Source organism: Anopheles gambiae, chromosome 3, assembly GCF_943734735.2.
Source record: "Anopheles gambiae chromosome 3, idAnoGambNW_F1_1, whole genome shotgun sequence".
Classification (NCBI taxonomy): domain Eukaryota; kingdom Metazoa; phylum Arthropoda; class Insecta; order Diptera; family Culicidae; genus Anopheles; species Anopheles gambiae.
The window spans coordinates 67449054-67475220 of record NC_064602.1 but is presented as its reverse complement, the minus strand read 5'-3'; the positions used below and the strand labels follow the sequence as shown (position 1 = coordinate 67475220).

Genomic DNA, 26167 nt, shown 5'->3' with positions numbered 1-26167 from the left:
GGAAGCGCAAATCGGAACATGTTTTGTAATTAATGAACTTTTGCTTTCAGCTTTCAGCAAACTGCCGAACGATGATGACGACAACGACAACAGGCAAAAAGTTTATCCTAAAAAAACACCAAATGGCCACGCCCCGATTGGAAAGGAAGATGAGGGTAGAGCTGTTTTGCAATGGCGTAGCGTATGTACCGTGAACTGTTTAAAATCTGAGATTCGGTACGCTTGACAGGAGCGTAGCACGACCCATGTGGCAATGAAAAACCATACCCAAAATGGTAAAGATTTCCGTTGAGTCCTTTGCCTTTAAATAGAAAAGTTTTCCTATGGCACGTATTTATGGCATCCACGCTGCACAATATTCAAACACATTGAACATTGAAAATGGGTGAATGTGTAAAGTTTTGCTTTCTTCGCCATTATCCCCTTTCTCCCCAAAGAAACTGTATGAGCACACGTCAGTTGATCCCTTTCAGAATACATGGAACTCTCCGGGAAACCTAAAACGCACCTCCGCGAGAGTTCACACCTCAGTGGTTTGAGCTGAAAATATGAAGCTCATATCTGATTCTGAAAGCTCTCACACAATTCTCCCACAATTGTGAACCTTTGGAAACTGTTTTTTTTTTTTTTTTGCTCAAATCGTTTTGTTTTTTCCGTTCGCATTTTTTTTTCTTTCGTTTCGCAGATGAGCTCACCAATGAGAACCACCGGAACCCCGAAGAACCTGCTTCTAGTGTAGCTTTATTTTTGTAATTGTGTTTTATTTTAATATACATTTCTTTCTCAACCATGAGTGTGTACGGCAATGGTTCCGGTGCCACCGGACGGCTTTCGTTATGCATCGCTGGCCCAAAACTGGCAGCGGGGAAGAGGGCAGAAAGGCAGAAACAAATGAACGCGCAGCTGCCAGCGCCACCTGAGGCGTAACATCATTTTTGTTTTATTTAATTCATCCCGCCAACCATTTCATCATCCAGCCTTGGATAGGGATGGATCAGAACACGTCTTACTGCTGCTGTGTGTGCGATGGTGCAATAGTTTTGAAGTTGGAAAAAATCTCGTTTCCCCGGTGGACACCTACCCGAGGCAATGCGTACCGTAAATCTTCAAACGTTACAAGCAACTCGGGACCGCCACACAAGGGCCGTCTGTAAAACAGACACATCCACACCACCAACAAGCTGTGCAATTTCCCAGGCTACAGCCCCCGCCTGCAGACCATTCCTTCCGAATTCGGTCCGGCCAAGGTGAAACGGTATAAAGTCGCGAGTTCGCACCGCACTTCCAGAGATCCACCAGTTCCCGCGTGTGGTCAGCGCCTCGTTAACGACTTAATTTTTCTTCATTTAATTTATGGCTAATTGTTACAGTTTTTTCCCACCATTTATCCGGATTTGGATCGGGAACAGGTGGTGGTGGCAGCGAAGGCAAAAGGGTGGAAGCCGCTGAAGATTTCCCACCATTACTGGGTCCAATCGGCTTTCCAGTGTCTTCATTGTACAGCTCTTGGCGCTACTCCATCGCGTAGGACGCGCCTTGGGGATATAAATATATTTTTTTGCTGGTCCCCTATTTCCGGCACCCATACTCCGACAGGCAAGCAGGCAGGCAAGCCGGAGTTTGGCAGCGCTTGTTTGATTTTCCCTCCGAATACGACACCAAAACTTCTGCACCACACTTCATCTTCCTGCCGCTCCGCTACCACTTCCTTCATCTTTAAAGGCCTCTGATTGCTGATGCGACAGGTTCACCAGAAAAGCAACCGACGCTACTGACTTCAGCCTGCCAGCCCTCGCCAGGCAGCGTCGACATTGAACGTAAACGGCAATGACTTTCCAGCCGGAGGGAAACGTTTCCGAACTTTTGTATCTGTGTTCGATGTTTTTCCACCCCGTTGGCAGTTTTTCCGGCGCCCGATCGTGGCACCCGCGATAAGCGCGGCGAACAAGACAGCAAAGGCCACAATAGTCGTAATATTTGAGATAAACTTTGTTCCCTGCCCCGTCTCCGCGATGGCTCGATGCTTGGCAACTCGGAAATTGTGCGTCCCGACCCGGAGGCGGTTCTGTGGGACGGGAGAGGCGAGGGAGGAGGAGTGGTTGATATTTTTGGTAAAAGGTGACAACATTTGATGCGAACTTGCGGCCACAATATCAAACCAATCGGATCGCCTTGGAGTCGTTTACTGTTTTTTTTTTTGTCACTGTAAACAGTGAACAGCCTTTTGACATTCGTGAGAACATTAGCACGTGATTCGTTTGACTTTACGAGGCCTCCTCCATCCTCCCCTGGAGCAGTCAAAGATATTTCCCAAAAATGAAGATGGAGGCTTTTTTGAGTATTGGATCAACACTTTTTGGAAGGATGACATGACATAATACTCATACCCGACAGGGGGTGGGTCTTGAACTTGAGCTTTAAGGTAAGCTTTATTAGCCGCCCAGATCACGTTCACCAAGTTTTGAAACGCGTTGAGGGAAAATCACAGCCACCAACCTACCTAAAGCAGTCAGGTAACCGAGGAAGTAATTCGGAATTACAAACTCATTAAAGCAAGTGGCAAATTTTCAGCCAAACTAGCGGAACTACTGCCAAACCGGACCTCGCTCTCAAACTTCTGGCAATAGTTGGGAACCTCAGAGCTCCGCCAACCATTCGAGTTTGTTTTCGACTGCACACTGGTAGTTCTAATTGGATTTCCGCTCCAGACCAGCGACGACCGGTGGTGGTGACGGTAATGGTGGTGGTGTCGGCAGTGAAACTAACTTTTTACCGGTGTACCCCGGTGAATCCGTGTACTTCCTAACCTGTAGCAAGCAGGTGGCACTCGAGCTCCAAAGTCTTGCGGTGTGTGTTAGGTTGTGCACCGAGCCACGATTTAATCCCAAGATTAAGGCCCCGGGTTCGTTAAGCAATTCTATTTTAAGAAACAATTACATTCCATCCGGAGGACCGGGACGGTGAATGGGTTTTGGACGTGTTCAAAAATTCGCGAACCGGACCTGAAATGCAAACTGGTTTGGTCATGAGTTGGAAGTTGGGCTGCTGCAGCCGCTTCTGCTGCTTTTAATCCGATAGTTATGAAACGTGAGAAAAGCTTTCCAACAGGGTTGGGATCTTTATTTATTAAAGCCATAATAACGAACCCATTCACAAAGTCAAGGGAATTGATTTTATTCTTTTGTGAAGATGGCATCAAGAGAACCAGTGTTTACCATGTGTAATAAACAAATTTTTAACAACAATAAGCAATATTTATAACAATAACCAAGAATGTTATTAAGCTTTATGAAACTAATAAAACACTTCTGAACATGTGTAGTTCTTCATAATAAATTTATGATGCATTAGAAGCCAAAATTATTTTTATTACTTGTAAACCAACTGCATTACAATTATTACGGTATCATTTGTTTATGCCCTTCCCTTCGTTAGCACAAAAAATATACACCACGACATTCATAAAAGTCACGTTTCATTTTCGATTACTTTATTTCTGCGCTAAAACTTATTTCACTCTGCATTCGCCTACGGGAGACAGAATTATTAACCTCCCGAGACTGATCAATACTTTTATTGGTTTGTTCTCTGAGACATGTATGTATTGATACACGCCCCTTTCAGACACACGCATACGTTGGCACACCTACACCTCACCTATACACGGTAAGGACAATTTTATTGATTGATTGATTTGGGCCTTGGTGGGTTCCGACCGAGACGCATTTGCTTTCGATTTCCCCCCCTTTGACCCGTCTCCAGAGAACAGAGAACGATGAAATTGAATTTTCCTTCATTTCTAGCATACCATAAACACAAACACACACACACACACACCAACCTTGGGAACTCCTACGTTGGCAAAATAACTTTGAAGTGTCGTTTTCCTTTCCACAACCTTTCCGCCAACCGACCGGGATCGATTTCGTCCGATTGACCGAGAAACCGGCATCACGTCAAAGGTGGATCAATACCTATCAGCTTGTAGTTTCGTCCCGGGATCGTCTTGGAATTGAATTCCTTTCATCTTTGGCCAAGTCACACACGCTGGCTCGGCAAACAAGATGCGTCTTTTACAGCTGCTTTAAATAGAGCAAAACCCGTGCCTCTCCGGCATCATGCAACAGCATGAAAACGCAAGCAAAAGGCATATTTCAACGTCTGGTAAAATATGAATTCCTTTGCCCCGATGACAGAGTAGCGAATCGTCGAGGTTATCATAATTGGAACCGACGCTTTTATGCAACCTTTCACAAAAGGGACTAATTATTGGCTGGTGCTGGTATGTTTGTGTGTGTGTGCATTGCTTTGTGAGCACTCATACCTCCAAAAAATAAACGACATTTGATTTCATGTTCTACAAATAGAGTCACACTGTTTTACTACCAGCGAACCATTATCAGCACATTCGATCGGCAACTTCGGCGACTTCGGTCAACTGCTTCGTCGTTTCATGGACAAATACACACATACCCATGCCACCTCAAAACCAGTGGAAGGCACCCTCGGCAATAGAACAGCCGATTCGACGCCAAACGGTCATTATCGTAATTAATTTATCTTAATCGAAGACTTGCCTCACAAGGCCCGTTTTCACGTGCATACGAACAGCGCTTGCTTTGCCCTCTAGAGGCTCGCTCCGTTCAGGCACCACAACCCTCCCGAATTTCTCCCAATAATATCCTCGGTTTTATATGGCAAGTATAAATTCTTGAAAATTTCCAAGCAATAAAAACTTCCCTCGCGGCCAAATTCGCCCGCCCAGCCGAAAAGCCAGTCGGTCGCAGAAGTTAAAAACACCAATAAAAAACAATCAGACTTTTGAGTGTTTCGAGTGAGCAGAAGCAATCCAACGACGAAATCCGAATCCAGAAAACCGAAAAGTTCAGCTCCTAAGTGAGGGCTATGGCGCGAGCGAGCGCCACCAAAACTTTGCTTCAAACAAATGTTTTAATTGTTTATCACGCAAAAACAAAACTATGTTCAGGGCAAATGTCAATCCGAGGGTGCGCGAGGGAGTCCTTTGAAATGGAACAGACATAAAACATTCGTTGCTTGGAGAAGCGGGCAAACTTTCGCTTTTTACGAAGATTACGATTGTCGCGGGGTGGAGCGTAAAATCGGGAATCGCTTCCCAACGAACGTGAAAGCTCTTAAGATGCGCTTAATGCATCGGAAGGGATGTAAAATAAATAAACAACTTTTCGGTCAACGATAGGTTGGGATGAGCCAATCCGTATCGTTTGGTTTTGATCCTGGCCGTTATTCGCGAAGCGTGAGACCCACTTTTGTCGGCTTCATGTGTCGTAAATTCTTCCGGCAACACAAAACTCTGTGAACTTGGAAGCACACAGGGAAGAGGTTTTGGAGTCGTCCTGGGCAGGAGTGTTTGTGACAAGCGATTGTCAACGGAATGATGATAAAAAGTTTTTCAATGGTGTTTGATTTTGGGGAGGGGAAACCAATAAATTCAGAAATCTTTTGTATCCAGGAGGTCCATAAACTTCTATGACCTTCAAAAAGTTTATGGTATACATTTTTAAATTTCATAAGACACTCATAAGAATTGCATGCAATTCTATTTTTGATACACACCTAAAATGTTACAATTATGGCAACTTTATAGTATGGACTTATTTACTTATACTTTCAAGCAATGTCCAATTTATTTCATTCGTCTCCCACGACTCATGTGCTTATGCGTATGAGTCCTCCATTGCTTATTCCACCTGTCCTATCTCCATTGTAGAACATATTCCAAACATTTGCTTAAACCTAAATGCTTGTATCATTCCATCGTCCGCAGGCTACGCATCTTTGCCCAAACTAATCATCTCTATCTCGAGTCATTTGTCCGCAAAACCGGGCAAGCTGTACCAAACGGCTCACAGCTGTTCCGCGGCTTTTACGCCCGTTTCAGCCGTACCATCGTTGGGCAAGTGCACGACAAGGACCCGCACCATCACTGGGATGTGTGTAGCATGCCTAAAATGAGTGTCCAAAACATGGCATTCATTAGGATAGCGCCTTTCGCCACAGGACCATTGTGTTGGCGTGCGTTGTCCGTGTCTGTAATCTTTCTACCCTCCGGGCAGTCTCCATGCCTAATATGCCGGTTGGAAATGTTCAAGTCCTTCTATACTCCATAGGCATAGTGTGAGTGTACGTCCAGAATGTCCTGTATCTCGGTGCCGGGAGGCAAAACAAAGGCACCCAGTGTCGGATGTATCCGAACGGTCGGACAGATACAGTTCGGAGTTGTCGGAGTTGGTAGACGATAGACACGCACACAGTGTCTGAATATATGGTCACGCCGGAAGCGATCCAACATCTGCTAGCTGGTTACACACTGCTGCCATGCTGGTACTCCGAGCCAACCGAAGTTATATTCTTGCTTTTCCAAAAGTCTACACAGACTCACACGGGCTCTCGATTCAAAAATCGAAATGAACTCTTTAAAAAACCAAATACAGAACGCTGAAACCATTCTTTTGACGGAACCAACTTCATTAACTGCCTTATCGCGGCCTATTGTGAAAGGGGTTTTGATGATGGTCTGCACTCGAATGGGGCTCATAATTACGCTAAATAAATGTGTTTCGTTAATAGCACACATATCACACTCATTAACTGAAGTCTACCCCAAAGGGAACATACAAATGATAGAGAGGAAGGCAGGAAGAGAGGAAGAAAGAGAGAAAGAGAGCCCCTGCCCATCCATAGCCCTTTTCTAGGCTAGGTGCTGTTTATGTGAAATAAATCTTTATAATTATAGATTGCTGTCGGATGCGCCAACCGCGTTTGCTTAATGTGTTAACCCGCAACACATCACACATACGCGGCGAGCCCGGCCCAGCCGCGACCATCATCGGCCACATGATAATATCATCCAATTTTTTACGCCTTTCCGATTCGGCTGTATTTCGATTGAGATGAACAGCCACCAGCTCATCTCTTCATTCCTCTCTCGATCCATTTACCATCTGTTTGCGTTGCGTACGCCATACGCCAGTGAACATGCGGCCGAAAGGCAAAATCGAAGGGGTTCCGCCGTTTTGGGAGATATTATTTCATTTTGCCATCGAACCATTTCTACGATTCACACCATACGAGCCCACCACCGTGTCTTATTTCCTAACACTAGCCCCTCGAGAGGCAACTCATGTCTAGCTCATAAAGGCGCTGGACCTTCGAAACTCTGCCTCGCACTACCACCAGCGAGCAGACGACGAACCTGTGTAGCACACATGTTAGGAATCGCTTCAATCATCGCAAATATCTACACGTTACACAACAACACATGCCCGCCAGACGGCTGGGTGGACGGGGGAACGGAAAAAGATGCAAATGAAACACAAATTTCAGCCAAATTACTTCAGGCTGTGTGTAGTATGTGCGCTTCCCAAGGGGGATCGCACACGAGTAGTTGCAAGGAAGTTAGTCCAGGCCACGAGGGTTTAGGTTTGTGCGAGGCAACCTTCTTACTTCGGCTAACCTTCTTCGTTAGTGTAGCAAATAAACACAACCATACGGGGAACTGCGAGTCCCGAAGCTACCAACTCCCTGGGAAAAATGTTTGCATACCCGTCCCTCCAACTCGTCCTTCCCAAAGTGGAGAGGGATACAGGACCACATGCAACCGAAAAGCAAAAACTCCAAAAATAACCGGATGCCACCATCATGCGGTGTACCGCACCGAGCGAACAATGTTTGGCAACCACTTGTTTTACCGTTGTGTTCGTACGGTGAGGATTCTTCGCTCTTCATTTTCTGCCCTTGCATCCTGTTTTTCTCCCGTTTTGGGTCCTACTGTCCCGCACACGAGAATAAACCTCGAGAGTCAATTGTGTTAGGAGTCGCCGTTTTGCACAACGGTCAAATGAAACCGGGTACCCATGCACACATACACAAAGAAGCAACGCTTAAACATTGTGTGCCTCCTGCTCACTGCAAGAGAATGTGGTTTTTTTAATTCAGAATGTGTCCTTCTTCTCCGTGGAAGCCAGAAAAAAAACAAAAGGAGGACCCCAAGTGTGTCCCCGAACCAAAAAAAAAAAAAGTCACTCACCCAACATCGCATGGGAAGAAAAGTCGGCCCGGCAGCATAACCGCTACATGGTTCTTATGTTCACAACATATGGTACATTACAGACACATTGTTCGGTCGGTTTTCGGTGCTCGACGCAAGAGCGTGGAGTGAAAGAGAGCGAGAAGTTAATTTTTAAATGATATGGAAATAATTTATGAGACATCATCTGCGTCTTAATTCGAAAGGAGTCGAGGGGCAACAGCGCACTGGAAATAATAAATCTACGGCTCCATATCAGATCAGGCCACGGGCAGAAGTTTTGATGGGTAGATTCAATAACAATAAGCTTGTGTTTTTTTTAACTTATTTTTTTGTTTTAAGTAAGCTTATCGTGCATTATTCACCCAAGCAGAATATGTATTTATGCTTATAAAGCACGCAAAATTCACATCGTTGTAGAGCCGGTTTCGGGGAACTGCTGAAACTGATACAAAAGTTCCGAGAATGTACCGTTTGGAAAAACAACAACTTGAGTATAATCAAAACATGCCAGCTCTGAAAAGCCCCAAAATAGACATTAACCTTCATGGGCGGTGACGTCATTGGCTACCGCAAGAGACGGTGGCTCATTCGCCAGCATCCACAGCCCGTCCGGTAATTTATTCCACTCAAACTAAACCAACAAAAGCATCCATCAGCTTCCGTGGACTTTTCTTTTCCAATGCACGTCCTTACTTTTGAGGGTCTTCAGCTCCGCACGATTAATCGTTGTTCGATTTTTATTCGGACACAGTTTACACTTGCAATAAAAACAAAAACTCCAAACTTCCAAGCTCCAATATGAACTGACAGACCTGGTTCCCTTCCATTTGTACAGTCTGTCTGTCAGTCTGTCACACGCATGTCACACCATTTCCGGCATTAGGATTTTTTTTCCTTTTGCGGTCTCTCCCTCTCTTCTAATCACCACCATCGACACACGCCAACCGCGATCTTGGCCCTTGGCTTCGATGCTTGCGCTCGATGCTGCGTGCTGGGGAGGGCCTTCTTCTTGCGTCAGATAAGTGCTCGATCCGTGATTCTGCGATAGAGATAAGCGGCGTCACATCCATCCCCACACCACCTAGAACCCAGAAGCCTTGCGCTCACGGACCAAAACCACCAGCCACCGGGGATGGAGCGCTGGCCGGATGCTTTCAAAACATTATTGTAAAATTTTACCGCATTGCGGTTGTTGTGACGGTCGATGGATTTTCTCTCCTTTTCAACTCCTCCCTTGGGAGGGGGGTAGGAAAAAGAGGAAAAGCTGCTGTGGAGCCGCGTGCCACGTTCTGATCTGCTCGTTTCTGTGTTCACAGTGTTTGTGCGTCACTTTCGGAAAAAGCGGAAAAGCCAGCGTGCGATTTGCACCACTTCAGCTCCTGGTCTGATGTTCGCAGTTAAGTTATCGGCATCAGGCCGTCGGACGACACGGTCATACGGAGAAAGTGATGGTGGCCTCCCGTCACCCCTATCTTGCCCTCGACCGAAGAAGCGGGATGTCATTTTGAGCCGCGAGCTGCTGTGGGCTGCCTTTGCCCTGAAAGCTTCCATTTCAAATCCCCCTGAGTCACGTCTATCGAGCCCTTAGGTTTCGGCGCGGCTTTTTCACATCATACGCGTCTTCGGGTGTGCCACTGCGCTCTCCTTTATTCTGTCCACGTTTCTACCCCCATGCTGAGCTCTTTCTCTCACTTCTAACCGAAGATTTGTTCCATCTCTCATTCTGCGAAGAACACGCAGCACGGCTGCCAGAATGTCTCGTACTGTGCGGTGGAGATTCTAACCCCGCAGCAACAACAACAATAACACCAAAAAAACCTATTAATCTTCGCTCATTTGCTAGCTGTCAATCAATGCGGTTGATGATGACTGCCTCTACCCGTACCTCAAGAAGCAAGTGAAAATTGCGCGCCCCGTCCCCTTCTAATGCCAGTGGGAAGGGAGCAAATTTCGCCAAGGACACCAATGAGCACGCGCTCGCATCCACTGCCCAGGACGATGAGCTTGATGGGCAATTTTATTTCACCGCACTCGGTTTCGCGCGCGCCTGCTGGACAATCCTACTGGCGGTGGAAAGGATCCGAAAACAGGATGGAGCCGGTTGATGCTGTGTGAAAGTTTTTTGTTCCCCCACGCCGACATCCCATAGGCCCAATTAAGCGCTGGCCGTACGTCAGAGCTCCGGGAGCAAATGACTATCGCTAGCGTCAATCTAGCGGAATGGAGACGCCTGTTTCCATATCAGCGGTTTGGGATCTTAGCACCGCGGCAAATGCCCACAGTCACAAAAAAACGAACAGAAGAAGGTCAACCAGGACAAAAAGGGAACAAAACCTTGGCTAAACGGTTAAACGGGCACAGCAGTTGCAAATGATAAGCGGACACGCTGTGTCGCGTCGCTGGTCCAAGAAAATTAAACAACGACGCCCTCTATTAGCTGCTCAACACGCTCGGGCACACGGACATGTTACCCAAAACGGGGCCACTTTTCTGCTAAAGGAATGGCAAATTGAAATTATCATCAATATGCAAATGCAACCCAGCTCATCTTTTGTGTCACTTTTTTTTTTTTTGGTTTCTTGCTCGTTTTAGCACAAATGATGCTCTAGCTACCGCTCCACCTAATCCCATTTCACAACCACATAGATTTTCCATAAGCTTCATTCATCTGCCAATCGAGCAATATTCCTGCCGACGCGTTCGTGCGCCAAGCTTCTTAACCGAGTTGGTCCATCATATTGCCGTTTGGCTGGGCGATTGACACAAAATAAACACGCACGCACAACCCTAGCGCTGGCCAAATCAGAATGCTACGATTATGGAAATTAGATCTAACGGAGGCACACACAACAACAACGACAACAAAACCCGTCCAGTTTTGCGTGTGCGGTGATCGTTATTTAATGTTGCAGATTTAAAGTTTTTAGACTCTAGCGCGGCGATGGAAAAACGGAAATGGAACCTGAGCAGACTTAGTGAAGTTTGCGTTGTGGGATAAGATAAAGTTATTCAAGTGCAAATTCAGTTTGCCAAGCAAGGCTTGTACCTTGAACTTTGGAGATGTGGCTAATCTTTTAAAAGCTTAGCTTAGACTAAAAGCAACTATATTGTGTTGTATTCGGGAGAAGTGAAAAGATGTTTTTTCTTGTATTTTAAAAACTATAAGGGCAGTAAAATAATGACATTGGTTCTTAAAAGAAATGTCATAAAACTGTTATTTTTCACTATAATATAGTTGGGAAAAAGATAAGGCGACACTTCAACTAATGTACAAGAAAGTAAACCTTTTTAATGTTTCTGGCCACTTCTGAATGATTCCAGTTATGGATGAACTTTCTCCGACCTTTTCTTTATCGACAAACATAGACGTTCCATCATCAAATCCTATTTACAGTGGTATTTTCACTTTACCCCACATAAACCCATCCTCCGTCTCGTAATTTCTCTCTCCTACACACACACACACACACACACACACACATGGTCGAACATCATTTTTCACCCCTAAATCTAGATACTTCAAAGCTCATCGACTTTTTCTCCCTCATAAAATCCTATCGATCCAGTACGATCGGGATGCACACATCCCCATCCCACGTAAAATCCGAAAAAACACACACTCACACATGGGAAATCCTCTCCGACACCCTTGTGTACGGGGATGGGTGCGATTTTGTTCCTATCCCCTAGCCACCCATCTTGCTAAAGCCTACGCAATAACGCAACACCATTTACGGAGTGAGAGAAAGCGAATGGAAGGATTTTCCAGCCACGACAACACTGTGCCCCGTAGCCAGGCTGGCCCATACGTTTCTGGGGATTCCGCCGCATTCACGCCGGCGGCCGTCCGAGGAGAAGAAAATAAATTTCAGATCATTATCACGGTCAGTGGAGGATAGCGCGGCGCCTTACAACTTTCCATACCGTGCTTGAATCCATTGCAGAAAATAAAGCCACAGCTCAGCTCCATACATCACCGACCGGGTGAGTGGAGGCCACTGAGAGCTCTTCGTTTCCGGGAAACGGGAAGTTGGGAAAATGTTGTTCTTCCAGCTGCCGATTTCACCGACAAATACACACACATACACACGGACCCATTGCTTCGACAAAAACCACCCGAGTTGACGGTGACGATGAGCGCCGAGCTGCCAGGATGGTGTGAATTATTCATCAGAATTCGGATGAATCGGAAAAGCTTTTCGCAATCGTTTATGATACACTTCCGGTGCGCTGGGAAGTACGGCGTACGTTGCAAACCATGCGCCCACCGCCACCATCAAACGGCGGAGACACTTTAAAGCCATCGTTCCCGAAAGGATTGAATGGGTTTAAAGCGCAAAATGGAATACGATATTTCGCAACGCCCGCAAACAATTCAGAATCGGAAGCCATACGCTTGTGTTGGGGAATAAAAATAAAACGATTGTTTCATTTTTAAACTACGCAGTGCCAGCTTTCCCAAATGTTTAACACATACTTTTTCACCTCCAATATAGTTAACAACACCGAACGTTCACTTAAAACTCTTCAGGTACTCAAACAACGACGACCTTATCAAAGGATTTCCTGCAAACACCTCATTGACTGTAGAAAAAAGGCCCATCCCGCTCTAAATCAACCGCCATTTTCCGCCAGCTGCTACGAAGCCGAGGCAAATGCTTTTCAAAGCCATAATTTTATTACTACCAGGGCCTCTCTGCCATGCAGTCCGAAACCCCTCGACAACCTCCGAGATAACCGAGCCTCGAGCTCATTATGCGCGTGAGTAAACGAGCAGCTCGCGCGCGTGTACCTACACAATCTGGGGACGATTTGTTGCCAATGCACAATGGGCATTTGCCGGGATGAAATTCAAAAAATCAACTTTGTAATAGCGCAATTCCAAATAATAGGTTTTAATACTAAGGGTTAAACTAAGAAAAATACCAAATATGAGCTCTTTATCTGTTATGGTTCTCTATAAAACACCTCTCAAAGTCGAGATTTGTTAAAAAAACGCAGAAAAATCTTCACTTTTTGGAAAACTTTAAACCTTTGTAACTTTTTCAAATATGAATCGATTTTGATAAATTTAGACATTTTATAAAGGGTATTTAGTCAGCTTTATAAACACATGAAAAATTTTGAGCTAAGTTAATTTTATGCAAAAATATACGTTAATAACTGAAGAAACCTCCTGAAAATTTTCATAATTTTAATTTTTGACTTGATGCCATTATAAAAGTGGCGTAGAGTGGCGTTGTCTCATATATGTCACATAATAGTGTAATATATATACTATCAATCTGTGAAGAAATATTTTGCGAAAGTTTGCGAACGCGAATTTTATTGAAGTTTTTTCACATCAACTTTTTCTAAAAACAGACACATGCGTAAGTAGGCGGCTCCATAGGTGCCTAGTGTAGCGTATTTCGTGTATTCTACAAAAATATTCAATTACGAAACTGTGTATCTTAGTTTCAGCTCATGTACTTATCTTATATGTAAATTTCTATTCTAACCTAACTTTATCATTAAATATAATGAAGCAAATCAGAACCAAATACCTTTTGGTCCTACTGCAGATTATAGAAGGATATAAGGAAAGTAATTCTTAAATTATACGCATAACAGGAAAACGTTATGAATGCAGTAGCATCTATTGGCGTTTTGGGAGAAGAAACTCCCAAAACTCATGACAAACTTAATATAAGGATAGAGGGGAGATGCTACAAAGAATATTTTGCAAGAAAGAAAATGCATCCAGAAGGACATTTTGTATAATGAGCTGTATTCCTCTGATTCGTTAACCAGTTCAATATCAGTAGCTACACGCACTAAAACAAAGACAGGGTTTAACTTTACAAATGAAGTAAATACTTAGTTTGTAGCTATCGTGCAATTTTGATTTTTTCAGATAGTTGTAAAACCAAGAAGGATTTTTAGTTTTATTACCCCTTCTGAAGGCAGTACAGCACTTGGAAAGGTATTGGATGAATACTCAAAGACAAACAATATGTGCTGCTTTTCATTACGAATTTGGGAAGTACTTTATTTCAATGCACCTGCTCTATCTAATTATTTAAATGCCTTTATTCATGACTTTAGAAAAGTGAACTAGACGTCAGGAGCTTGTAATAGCATCCACCTAAGTTGTGTATGTAAATTTTTAATATTTGTACTACCTGTGAGTAAAAGTGACGAGAATTAGCTACAATTGTCCTATACAAAGCAGAAAAAATTATCTTATTCAAAATTATTATGTTTTGTTTATATATTATTATTATTATTATTTATTTAATCTTCATTATGGAACATTACAGTATATTTTAAAATGGTTTATACTATTAGCAACAAATAATACAAGAAAAAAAACACACAAAATTAATAAAACTAAGCAAAGATCCCTTAAAACACTATTTTATGCAGCGCCACCTGGTGGTATGGATGCGAACTACAAATAAAATGTTATTTACTATCATAATACTTTACTACAAACGATAAAAACTAACAATTTCTGCAAAAATAATTTTATCCCGCAATTTGTTCTAAACTGCCCATTGTGCAATGGTAGCATAATTTGCGCTCAAAAGCCTTGCCCCGCAGGCTGCCATCGCCGGCCCTTTCCCCCGGCGAAACACGCACACTCTATCGATATTTCCCTGCGGCAGGCAGCGTGGCATTTTCTTTGCCCGTCGCGTGTCTTAAAGCGTCGCGCCCTAGAAGGATCACGACCTCTAGTGGTGCGTGTGCTTCCGCGTGTCTACCGCGTGCTCTAAGAGGTATGCCGCTCTGGTAATAATGTCCCACAACCGTTGCCATCGAATGATGCCCCTGCCGCGCAGAGGAGAACAAGACAATGTTGAAATTGAATTCAAGAGCAGGATGAAAATTTATGTCACCGTGTACTTCAGCAGCACAGTAACGCACATCCACACACATACACATCTGCGCTTTCCAATAGAAGCGGATACAAGTGGGGAAATGTTCGATCGTGAAATTCATCTACGATGGTTGTGTGCGTTTCGATGTGTGCCAGTTTCTAAGGATGAGCTCGTATTCTTTTGAAACTTCCCTTGGAGGGACATTTTTGCCCCACTGCTATCTTCCGTTCCCAGTGTGAATTTCCCTCCGCAAGCACAACCCCGAGCAATTCGAAGCAATATAAGCGCCAGCATACAAGGCCATGACCGTATGTACGCGTGTGTATGTGTGTGTATGTGAGGGGAAGATCTTGAATAAAATCTTCGCATAAAAGATTTCGAGACAAGATATTCCACCTCCGATACTATCTTCAGGCACCCGCTTCCCGGCTGCTCCGCCGGCTGCCAAGCGCAAATGTCGACGTTGATTCAAGACGAAACCATGTCCATGTGACTTTTTGCAAACGATCTTAAGAGAAGCCCACCCGAGTGGTGTGGGATAAACTCTTTCCTCCCATTTCATTTCATTCTTTCCACGCTTTTTGTGTGTGTCTGCGTGTACCGCATCGGGCCACCGTCAGCACTTTTCTGTTAGTTCGCTTTTGTGTGTGCCCCGTTTTGTGTGAGCCCCGCACATCGTGAAAACTGTTTCGTCTTTGCAATCCCCCCCCCCCCCTCCCCTGCAGTCAATGCAGTGACGCCTTTTATCGTTTGGAAATGGTGTGAGAAAACTAGAACATTGCGACACACTGCTTCACCAAGAGTCATCCACCGAACGGATGCGCTCCGGTGCCATGGCGTCTGACCTGATCGCAGGGGAAACCAAAGGACATAAAGAGAGAGAGAGAGAGAGAGAGAGAGAGCGAGGACGGACGAGTGTTTGAGCCCATTTGCTGCCAGCTTCTTGTTGGCTTGCTTCTTTGATCCTTTGAAGCCCTGGAACCTTCTCGGTTGAAACTGCTCGAAGCACAGACACACACAGTCACGCAAAAACACACGTTCTCACAGCTACTTGGAAATTGGCTACGAGCTCCAACGCAGTCTGCAGCAGAAGCAATAGGCAGTGTGCCACTGGGTAGAGCTGAAAATCTGCAACTGCACCGTAACACAATGCAGGCGATGTTCAGTGCGAAAAGAGGGGGTTTTTACACATTTCCACAGACACACAGGCTCACAATGCCGCAAGGGAGGTAAACGCGGAAAACAAGGGACACACAAACGAGGCAACCCTGCACCACAAAAGCTTTTGCACCGACCGAACATCAAAGGGCGAGCGAGTTCGGAATGGGAAAAGGATATTTAATAAAATAGTTTTATTTGATTTTAATCAAGAATTATTGCGCTTCGACCTGCAGCCTTTTCTCGTCCGATGCTGCATCCGGCTGCATGGGAAAACCTCCCCAAACCAAACGGAAGCTGGCAGCCCCTTAAATGCTCCGGTCTCCGGCTGGCAAATGGAATACTGAAAAGGACAGCGCTACAAACTGTCCCGGACCGGGAGCGCTTTCAATTTACCCATGACCGGTACCGGCGCTCTAGGTGCAGGAGATGGCAAATCCTTCGGAATGGAAATCCAAATTGGCAAGTTGTAACGCTTCCTTTGGAAGATTCCAAACGTAATGATCAAAACGTAAGGAGACATCCCCCGGAGCATACAAACACACGGTAGCAAAGTTTGCCGAAGCTCTTACCTCGCTCGTTAAAGGTAAGTAAATTTTACGCAACCTCTCTCTGTGTACTTGTACAAAACACGCTGAACACCCTGGAAGTTCCGGGAGCTTCGGCTCAAGTAGCGTCTGAATGGTGCGGAGTGTGCTTAAGCTTTCTAGTGGTACACGTTACTTACCTGTTAGAATTGGTGTTAAAAGTCTTATCAACAGCGATTGTAGATTCATTTTGGTATTCCTGGAAGAGAGAAAGAGAGGAGGTAATACATTAGTCACTGAAGCACTTGCTAAAGATATCCTACACCTAGACCATAATTCCTACACAAGTACTACTTCAGGATTAATCATTAAGAAACTGAGTCCTGGATCGGTTGAGGGGAAAAGAAGAACGAGCTGCGACGTCACGCTCACCATGGTTTCAATTTAATACGAATCCCGAACGGTTCGATAAACAAAAGTCTCAATTCCAGCAAACAAACCCCGGCAATCTACATCAAAACTACCAGCAGTACCGGCAACGCAAAAGTACTAAGGTACATCAAAGCGTTTTCTGCGTCAAATCAATTGAAATCAGATCCCACCAGCGAGCGTTCTGGGAGGGGAGGTCGAACAGAAATTTGCACCCACCTACCCTTGGATTTCCTTGGATTTTCCCAACAAACAGTACCACGAAAACCAACGTGCTGTCCTACCCGAAAGCAATCACATTTACACGCGCCATTTTCCAGTCCACTTGTGTCTGTGTGTGTGTGTGTGTGAATGCGTGGTAGAAGAGAGAAAGTGCGCACACGAGGACCTGCAGGAACAGCTTAAACACTTGTGGTATTTCTTTGCGCGCACCGTTGCATGATTTGCTGCCCATGCAGGGCTAATCGCGCCAACATCAATGAAGTGCGAAGATAGCGATAGTGGTGCGCTATTGATTCGCGCACTAAATGCACATACAAACACACATGTATAAATACACCCGGCCCGTATAAACCATGGGTTAGCTACGTGTTTGACACGGAGAAGCACGGAACTGGCTGGAGCGATTGTGAAGATATTTCCACCACACAAACGCTGGGAATTTGATGCCGCTAGGTGTCATGCGGGTGAGAGTGGTACTAACTAGGGCAAAAGCATTGCTGGCCCACGCGCTCTGCCCAGCCCTGCAACGGTTGGACGTCACACAATCGTTCTTCACGCACTGCCGTATCATCGGCATTATGTGTTATGCAAGCAACCGCGCACACACACACACTGATGATAGTGATTCGCCTCCTGCACCTTCCCCGGGAAGGTCATTCGGATCCGATTGAATCCAAGGAACCGGAAGCCGAGAGACGGAGAGAGCAAGATTGATTGTGTTTGAGCAAGAGCGAGAACAATCGGAATGGTTGAAGGAGACATAATTAAAATTAATTCAGCAGCAACCCTTATCAGCATGATTTAACAGTTAGAGCCGTCGGATCGAGAGCTGAGGTCAAGCAGGAAGGAAACGAAGAACCGACCCGACTCGTCCCACACATCCGTATGACATCATGTTTTCTTACACCACACCATCCGGACAATAGGGACAGCAGGGCTCCTTGGTTGGTATCCTGTGGCAATCGTGGCTGGCACTATTTGTGTCTGTGTGTGGGTTTGGTAGAAGCAGAAGATAGATACGGTTATTATAACAGCCCTGCCCAATTAAGCCATAGTCTGTTGACCGGTCACTTGCAAATGGTCGGCATCGAATTGAGACTGCACCGCACCGCACCTAGGCCCTAGTTTCCTCGAATTGGGGTTGCAAGGCGTAATCCGTTGAGCGTGCATGCAACTGCATAAGCATTGCAAGATAATGAGCACACCTCTCTCTCTCTCTCACACACACACACACACACACACACACACACACACACACACACACACCGTGCCGATATGCCGAACCGAGCGTTATGAATAATGGAAGGCAATCAGAACTATTTTTGTTACCTTCCTTCGCCCCATCCCATTTTCATTTCCAATGGCGATTGTTCTGAATACTATAGCTTATGGGCTGCAATCACGACATCCCAATTGTGTATGGGGAGGTCGGGAAGAATTCACCCGTCCGTGAACAAATAAAGCTCGTGCTGAGTGTTTGCAACATACAACTCAATTCGATCGTGGCCCTTCAACACTGATTTTAAGCAAAATGGAACGAAAACCTCAAACCGCAGCACTCGCTATTTGGGGCTTTTCTCGCCAACACATGAGCGCCGGTGGATGTATTTATGCAAACTGCCCAACTGAACGCTTTGTATGATGGGAAATTACTGTTCACAGCATTTGTCATACTTAGTTAACGCACGCAACGTATCTAATTCGAGCTGACTGGCCACTGCCGAGCAACTGGATACCCAGTTTAACCTAAGCAGGATAAGAGCGCTTCCCTACGAAACGCTCTTCCCAGCAGCGTGGCGAAGCTTGTGCAGAAATGCACGCCACGTTTGGCATAATATTATTCCGCTGGAAAAGTAAAACGACAGGCGTAAAATTAGCTAGCGAGAAGCGGCCCCCATCACCCAGGCACACACCACTACACACTAATAAGTGGACCATGTGCACCGCAAAGCAGAGTCTAACACGCTTGCTTACGCTCGGCAGGAGATGAACGCGAACGCACTCAGCCAGCAGCAGCAGCAGCAGCAGCAGCAGGGGAATATAAACAGTCGACGTCTTCTGTGTCGGAGCCAGGGGTATGTTGTCGTTGCCAGTGGGAGAGCACAGTATATTCTTCGCCTTCATAATTTCTCTACTGTTCTTTTGTGCGTGTGCTGCTTTCTTATTTTCCTATTTTCAATTCACCTCACCTATCTGCACCCAGCGGCACGCCCGTTTTTTGCCTTCCAATTCGAAACGCGTGGCATTTTTCTTCCATACAACATCCTGCGTGCCTTCCAGTGCCACCTAGCGAGCGATAAGTACGGTCACGGAGTGAAAGAAAAATAACGCAAACACACACACATACGCGCGCGCGCGCTCGAACACAGTACCATGGGTTCGCCTCCTCGAAGCGCATTGAGATGGAAAAAAAATGTATATCTTGGAAAATTCAGTCCAAGGAGGGTCGGTAGCTTCTAGCGCCCTAATATGTACCAAGGACAAAGCAGCGGTTGATTGCCGAAACACTCTCCCGCAAAGGAAAGGTACAAAACATGCGAAGCGAAGTACGCTTGTTTAAGTGATGCTTTAGATTGATAAGAATTATATCTAATTTGTTACAATTTTTTTTACTGTTTGGGCCCCGCTAACGTCTCTGGAACTTTCCTCTTGCTAGCTGTGTGAGCCGTTAAGAAAGTTCCTAAGCCCTTTTTGGCAGGGAGCCGTCACTCAGCCCGAGCTCGGCCCTGGCCTACATTATCATCCCGCCACCAGCGAGGACTGCGGGAGATCCCGAAGAATTGTCAAAATTATTTTTGATAAATTCATTCCTATTATCTATTCACTTCAGCTTCCGTTTGTTTGCCCAGGCACCAACGAAAGTACGGAAGCTTCGCCGCCTACCGAGCTTGTCTTCCAATTGGGAGTGAGCGAATGGCGAATCTTTCGAACACTTCCAAGGACACCTCCCTCTATCGGATGGGATAATTTTATCTCGTCAGGGAGGCAACAATTCGGGCAAACAACACAGCGGCATGGAACGTGGAGGGAAAAAACGGGGCAACACGAACACAGCACCAAAGATGTACACGGTACATGTCGGTGCTGTCTGGCCCGCCACATTGCCCCGCATTGCCGTGGCACTGTGGGTGTGTAAATGGTGAGCATTGCTTACCATAAATCATTTCCGGGAAAGCACACGCCTCCCGATACGCTAACGAGGAGTTAACGGCAAAGCAGAAAATCAACTTGCATGCCTCTCCAATCAACGGCGAATGCGGACGTTGAGGACGGATATCCTTTCAGAGTTTTCGTTTTTCTTCATTTTTTTTTTTGCTGTTGTTAGTGGCTCCCCCCAAGGTCCCAGCGAGCGGATGAGCGATGGTTTTGCTGCGATGCTGTGAGGCAAAATTGATGAACTCGTGATTGGTGGTAATTAAGGTTGAAGGATATTTGGCCTAATCTGCACAATGAGTGTAAAAAAAACCCTGTATCTGTAACAGTGAGATGGCCAGAAGCCAGATAGCTTCTACAACTGATGAGAGGCTGCGGTAAATCACACTCCTTCTCTTGTACAGTAACAAAAAGGTAGCCAGATAGATATGAATATTTTCTGGTTTTACATTTGCCGATGCCTTCATGTAAAATACTCGTGTCACAGGCTACGTATTCCAAATGCCTGAATTTAAAAAAGGCAATATTTAAAAACTGGAAAAAAATATTTTAATAATTTGAATAATTTTCAAATCTCACGCACATCAAAACCATTTAAAGCCATAATTATTATTTCCATGAGTCTTCTGTATAGACAACCTATTTCGTTAAAGCATTCGTTTAATTTACCTCCTTTCAAGCATTCACAACAACATGAATTGAGCTTTTGAACTCTTGTTTATATGCTCTTGTGCTTGTCAATTGTACATGATTGTTTAGAATTCAAGATCCTCTTTCGCCTATTTGTATTGAACAACTTGTTGCAAAATAATTACTAGTTACTTTTACCATTTTGTTAGCATTCCAATGATTATTCATTCATTCATTCATTCACTTCCATTTTTATGTATTTTTGCCTGTATCCTCTAACATTAAAGACTCAAAATGTTTGAATTAATTGCTATCTCTTTGTGTTGTCACGCTAAGTTTCTTCCCCGCGGTTTTGAAAATCTTGATATTTTACCAATGACTTTACACACACCAATGGTTTGATTTTGATCCGCTCGATGAGATGGAAAATATGTGAAAGAATATTCATGAGGGCACATCCACGTCGCAACACAAATCAACAAAATCGAAATAAAACACTGACGCACGAAAGCCTTGCTGGAGATAAAAATTCAGTCTTTAATGACAAGGTAAGATACAAATGGACTTCTCCGTTGGTTTAACGACCTAACGCAGTCGCGTCAGATTTTTATAGGTTTTCTTAGCTTAGGCATGCAGCCGCCGCGCAGTCTAGGCTTCGTTCCTTGTCATTGTTGCGTGGTCGATCCCAACGATAGAAAAAAGTTACCAAATTAAGGAAACTAATGAGGAATTTTCTACATGTTTCCTAAGTTCCATTTAATTAGTTGTAAAATACGCCTGGTTCATATTGGACATTTTAACGCATTTTAATCACTAATAAACTTTTATACAAATATTTTCAATGCTATTCGGCACAAAATCTCCTTTTCGAACTGTGCACTACTTACCTATCTAAAAATTCGATGTTTACAACCGGAAGAAGCAATATTGACTATATCCTGACGATAGGTAAAACAAATTAACACACCCGATATACACAAACGCACGCACACAAACACACTTTCCGATGATGCAGGGGACTTTCGACCCCCGTTTTCTTTATCCTTTTCAATTGATTCGTTCAGCAGAAACACACCAACCCACCGACACACACACACACTCACACACAACACACAGTTTAGGCCTCCCAGGACCAAGCAACTATCAACACACCGCACGTACGTTGCTATCGGGCATCCTCCTTCTGTGGGCAAATCATTTCACACTGCACCATCTCATGTCACTTCCACAAACGCACCGCACACGCAGATAAATGGGCTTCGGATGAGAATTTTCCACTGTTTCTTTCAGCACACGGCCTCCACAAGCACCTTTTCACACTGCCGCAAAAGCATTCCCCACGCGGTAGCCATTGAGGTGTCGTTCCTTCCTTCCGGGATGTGATAATGAAATTCGACACCTTTTGCTCCGGGAAAAAATTATACACACATACACACTCACACTCTACAATGGTACACTTTTATATGAGCCAGCTACCCATTAGCTATTGCTCCGTTGGCAGGCAGTGCTGCTGTTCCTCGCCATGTACCCGGGTCTGTGTGTCACCGGAGATGAAGTTGCTGTCGCTAGGGAATTTTCACTCACTTTCTACACTTCGCTAAACAATCCATCGCAGCAACAATCACCTATCGAAAGAAGGAATGGAAGGAATACAGAATTTAAGATGAAGATGTAGAAGCACTGAAGAGCTGAAGTGGAAGCTAAGGAGCTCTTGTCATGGATATGAAGTTTCACTAACTCCAGGGGGAAACTCCAAAAACAAACTAAATCACACGCTGAAAACGCACCCACTAACACACCACTACGATATTGATAATACGACTAGCGAAATAAGTGGAAACAAAACACTATCGACAGTATTTCCAGCCTCCAGCTGTCAAACGCAGCGGTTGTGTGTTCCCAAAGAACCACCAGGCACCAGGGCATTCGAGTAGGCTGGGGCGGTAACTATGATGCGGCCGTGTTATAGCCAGCACCGAACATCGCGGTTGGCGGTACCACACACCAACGGTTTGCCACGCACTGTCTTTCTGCTGTACGTCTCCTGCACAGCATCCTTCACTGTCCACCGAGTTCCTCCGAGAGCGAAAAATCCTAACCTCCTCCCAACGACGAACGTGGACGCTGCAGCGGAAGAGTGTGAGCTCCACCTCGCACCACTCTTCAGCAATACACACGCACACCGGACAGTTGGGTGGATGGGTTAGGATTTTTCCACCGGACCTACGGCACACACGATTTTTGTTCGTTCCGATCTTCTCATTCTTTTTTTGTTGTTTTTGCATCACTGTCAACATTTTCGCACACTCACATGGTTGCTCATTCGCAGCCCGATTTTCTCATCACCGTTTTAGTTTTTCGTGGCCTGCATTTCCTCACGAAAAGGGGAATTTTTCCTCTGTATTTGCGAAAAGCTCACACAAACCAGAAGAGAGAGAGAGACTGCACTCCAATCTATGCTCTCCAGCACGAGGTTCGGAGGACGAAAAGTGCCGTTCCGTTCCGTGAGAACGAACCCGAACCCGAATCCTCCGTAAACACACGACACACGACGCGAACCTCGGAGAACTGCCCTCGGTTGGTTCGGGAAAAATTGGGATGCTGTTAGATTTTCCTCCGCAAAAAGGATTTTTCTCCCCCAGAAAACACACGCACACTGGCAAGCATCAATCGCACACACAGACTCAGACATTCACACATCACGATACGGGTTGGTACGGGACGAATAAGCAGTGATGTACGCACACACAGTAACTTGGCCACACGGTGGTATCCAAGCACGGTCAGGTTTTCCACCCTTGTTTTTGGTAATATTTTGATCTGAAGTAGAGAACACAATGTTCCTGATAGCAACGTTGAGACTTCTGCCAGCTTATTACTGATCGTCTTTTTTCCGGAAAGCCTTAAGCCTCAATCTCCCCACGGATCTGGAACAGATGTCGGAAAACGGAACGTCGACTTTTTCGCTTCTGGCCTCGTGACCGCGTGGAGCAAAGGAAAAACACCTACCAACACAAACACGCACTCACACCATAGACACACACGCTACCGCACGCACACAGAGCCTCGAAATATTGCGAAAAGGCCGACGAAAGGACACCGTCCGTAGCGAACAGGGAGGCTGTTTCGGATGACTTTTTTCCTTTTGCATAGTAGGCGGCTTGCTGGGATTTTGCCAGAGATAGTTTGTCCTTCCGTGTTATTGGCGTAGGCAGAGCTCTTGGTCCGGTTGCTAGGCACTGGCATCTTCAACATGGAATCATTGCGTTCTTCACATTCACTGTTTGGTTGAATTGCCTCTCGTTCGTTATATCCAGACAGTTGTTTCAGAAATGGAACAAATGAGAAAATAAAATAAACTCACACACAAACATTATACCACTGTACTACATGCATTCGTTTGCGCCAGCACCTGCAGCACGGCTGATGCACGGCCAGGGGCTTTTTGAAACACACCTGATCGTTTTAACTCCCCGTTCCTCCCATTATCCTTTTTTCGGTCGATCTTCCCTCGCTTCCGTCGCAAAAGGGACGCAAAATTCTTTCCTGTTCCTTTGCTTCTTCACGCACTCAACCCCTGGAGTTTCACCTATTTTATCGCTGTAGCACTTTAACCGTATTACCGAGGTCTCGGGTCACTTGGGATGAGTTGTCAGACACTCGAAAAGGTGAACCAAAGAAATAAAAAAAACGAAACCGGACCGAAAAGACTCCACATATTATTCAGCGTTTCGTTTTGTGCTGCTGTTTTGCGTGGTCGTGCAGAGACCGTGGGCCGTAGACGGCCGATATATGGGGAGGCACACTTCGTCAACTCCACTGTCAACTGCGGGCCTCTGGTGAGTCACAAAAACATCAAGCACTGGTCACTTTTTTGTATCTTCCCTTCCTTCAACGTTTGGCGTCGTTTTATAGGCCAGAGAGCCTAAAAAACTAATTCGGTGGACTTTTTCTTTTATGGCTTTGAGATTCGCTTGCTTACATTTGCCGCAGCGCACACGCACTGTTGGGACACATACGCACGTAGATGCACACAACACACACACGGGCACACATACACGTACTCACACACGCACACGTACTGCTTCGCGGCGAGAGGAATACAGAAGTGTGGGAAGCGTTTTCCCAGTTCCCGGGCGATTCTTCCACGACGACCAACCGTTCGGTTCCGAGATGAAGTTCTTACTAACTGCCCGACCACGGTCTCGGCGGAGATGGGCGAACTCGCTGCTCTGCCGATGCTGCCGACTGCGTTATGCTGCCGCGCGAGATGTCTCAATCTTCAGACGCTGGGTGAGAGAGAGAGAGAGAGAGAGAGAGAGAGCGCGGAAGACACTCCGGAGAGCACTCAGCAGAGCGAACGCAAGTCGAACTCGCAAGGCCTGCGCAATCGAGCCCTGCCCGATGTCTCACTACGCTTCTCATCGTGCGTTCCTTCGCTGTGCCCGGTGCAAGCATAGCAGCATAGCGCCGTATAACAGTCGATGGCTCACCATACAGCCAACAGGCTAAAGGCTGGTAGCTGGTGCTACCTTGCCCGGTTGTTGCATGAACTTGCACACAACGCTACAGCGATGAACTCCGGAACGTGAACCATCGAAACAGGTCCAGAAAACCACCGGCCACCTGCAATTATTATGAATGCAACCTGCCAAACACCGGCCGAGCGTATTTTTTCATTCCTTTCTTTCCATCTTCAGGCGTTTTCTGCTTTCGGTAGCAATTAGAAAACCGGTCAACCGGTGGTGAATGCAGCAGCTACGTTGCACCAACACCAACGTAAGTGATGCACCCCTTGCGGTGTGGCTATGTGTGTTATTATTATTACTATTATCAGCCCTTTACGCATCTTTTACAATTCAGCATTGCATTGGGAAACAGTTTGAGACAGAGCAGACGAAGAAGTGCAACAATCGAGGGCTTCCACCACAGGAGGGCTGAATGAAAGGGAATCATAATTAATACCGTACATTTGCCACGCGGACGAGCGGAGGGTTCATCCCTTCGGCGATAGGGTAGGCGATTGCCGACGTTTAAGGTCCGGTCGGTTAATTTTTTGGTTGTTTGCGTTCCTTCCTTACGTTTGCTGCTGCCCTCGGTGCAGCCCGGGTTCC

The 26167-nt window shown here is 45.6% G+C and overlaps 1 protein-coding gene across 3 annotated transcripts in view; it reads right to left on the bottom strand.

The window, feature by feature from the left end:
* The window catches only part of LOC1272555 (nephrin), a 79539-nt gene extending 54285 nt beyond the window's left edge, over positions 1 to 25254 (bottom strand). For all 3 annotated transcript variants that reach the window (XM_061656401.1, XM_061656402.1, XM_061656403.1), the window contains exons 1-3: positions 25036 to 25254; positions 21941 to 22678; positions 16820 to 16878 (exon numbers count right to left, since the gene is read on the bottom strand). In XM_061656401.1, coding sequence (XP_061512385.1) covers positions 16820 to 16868 — 49 coding nt within the window. In that variant the 5' untranslated portion in view covers positions 16869 to 16878; positions 21941 to 22678; positions 25036 to 25254. The remainder of the gene's footprint in view (positions 1 to 16819; positions 16879 to 21940; positions 22679 to 25035) is intronic.
* Positions 25255 to 26167: the final 913 nt, after the last annotated feature.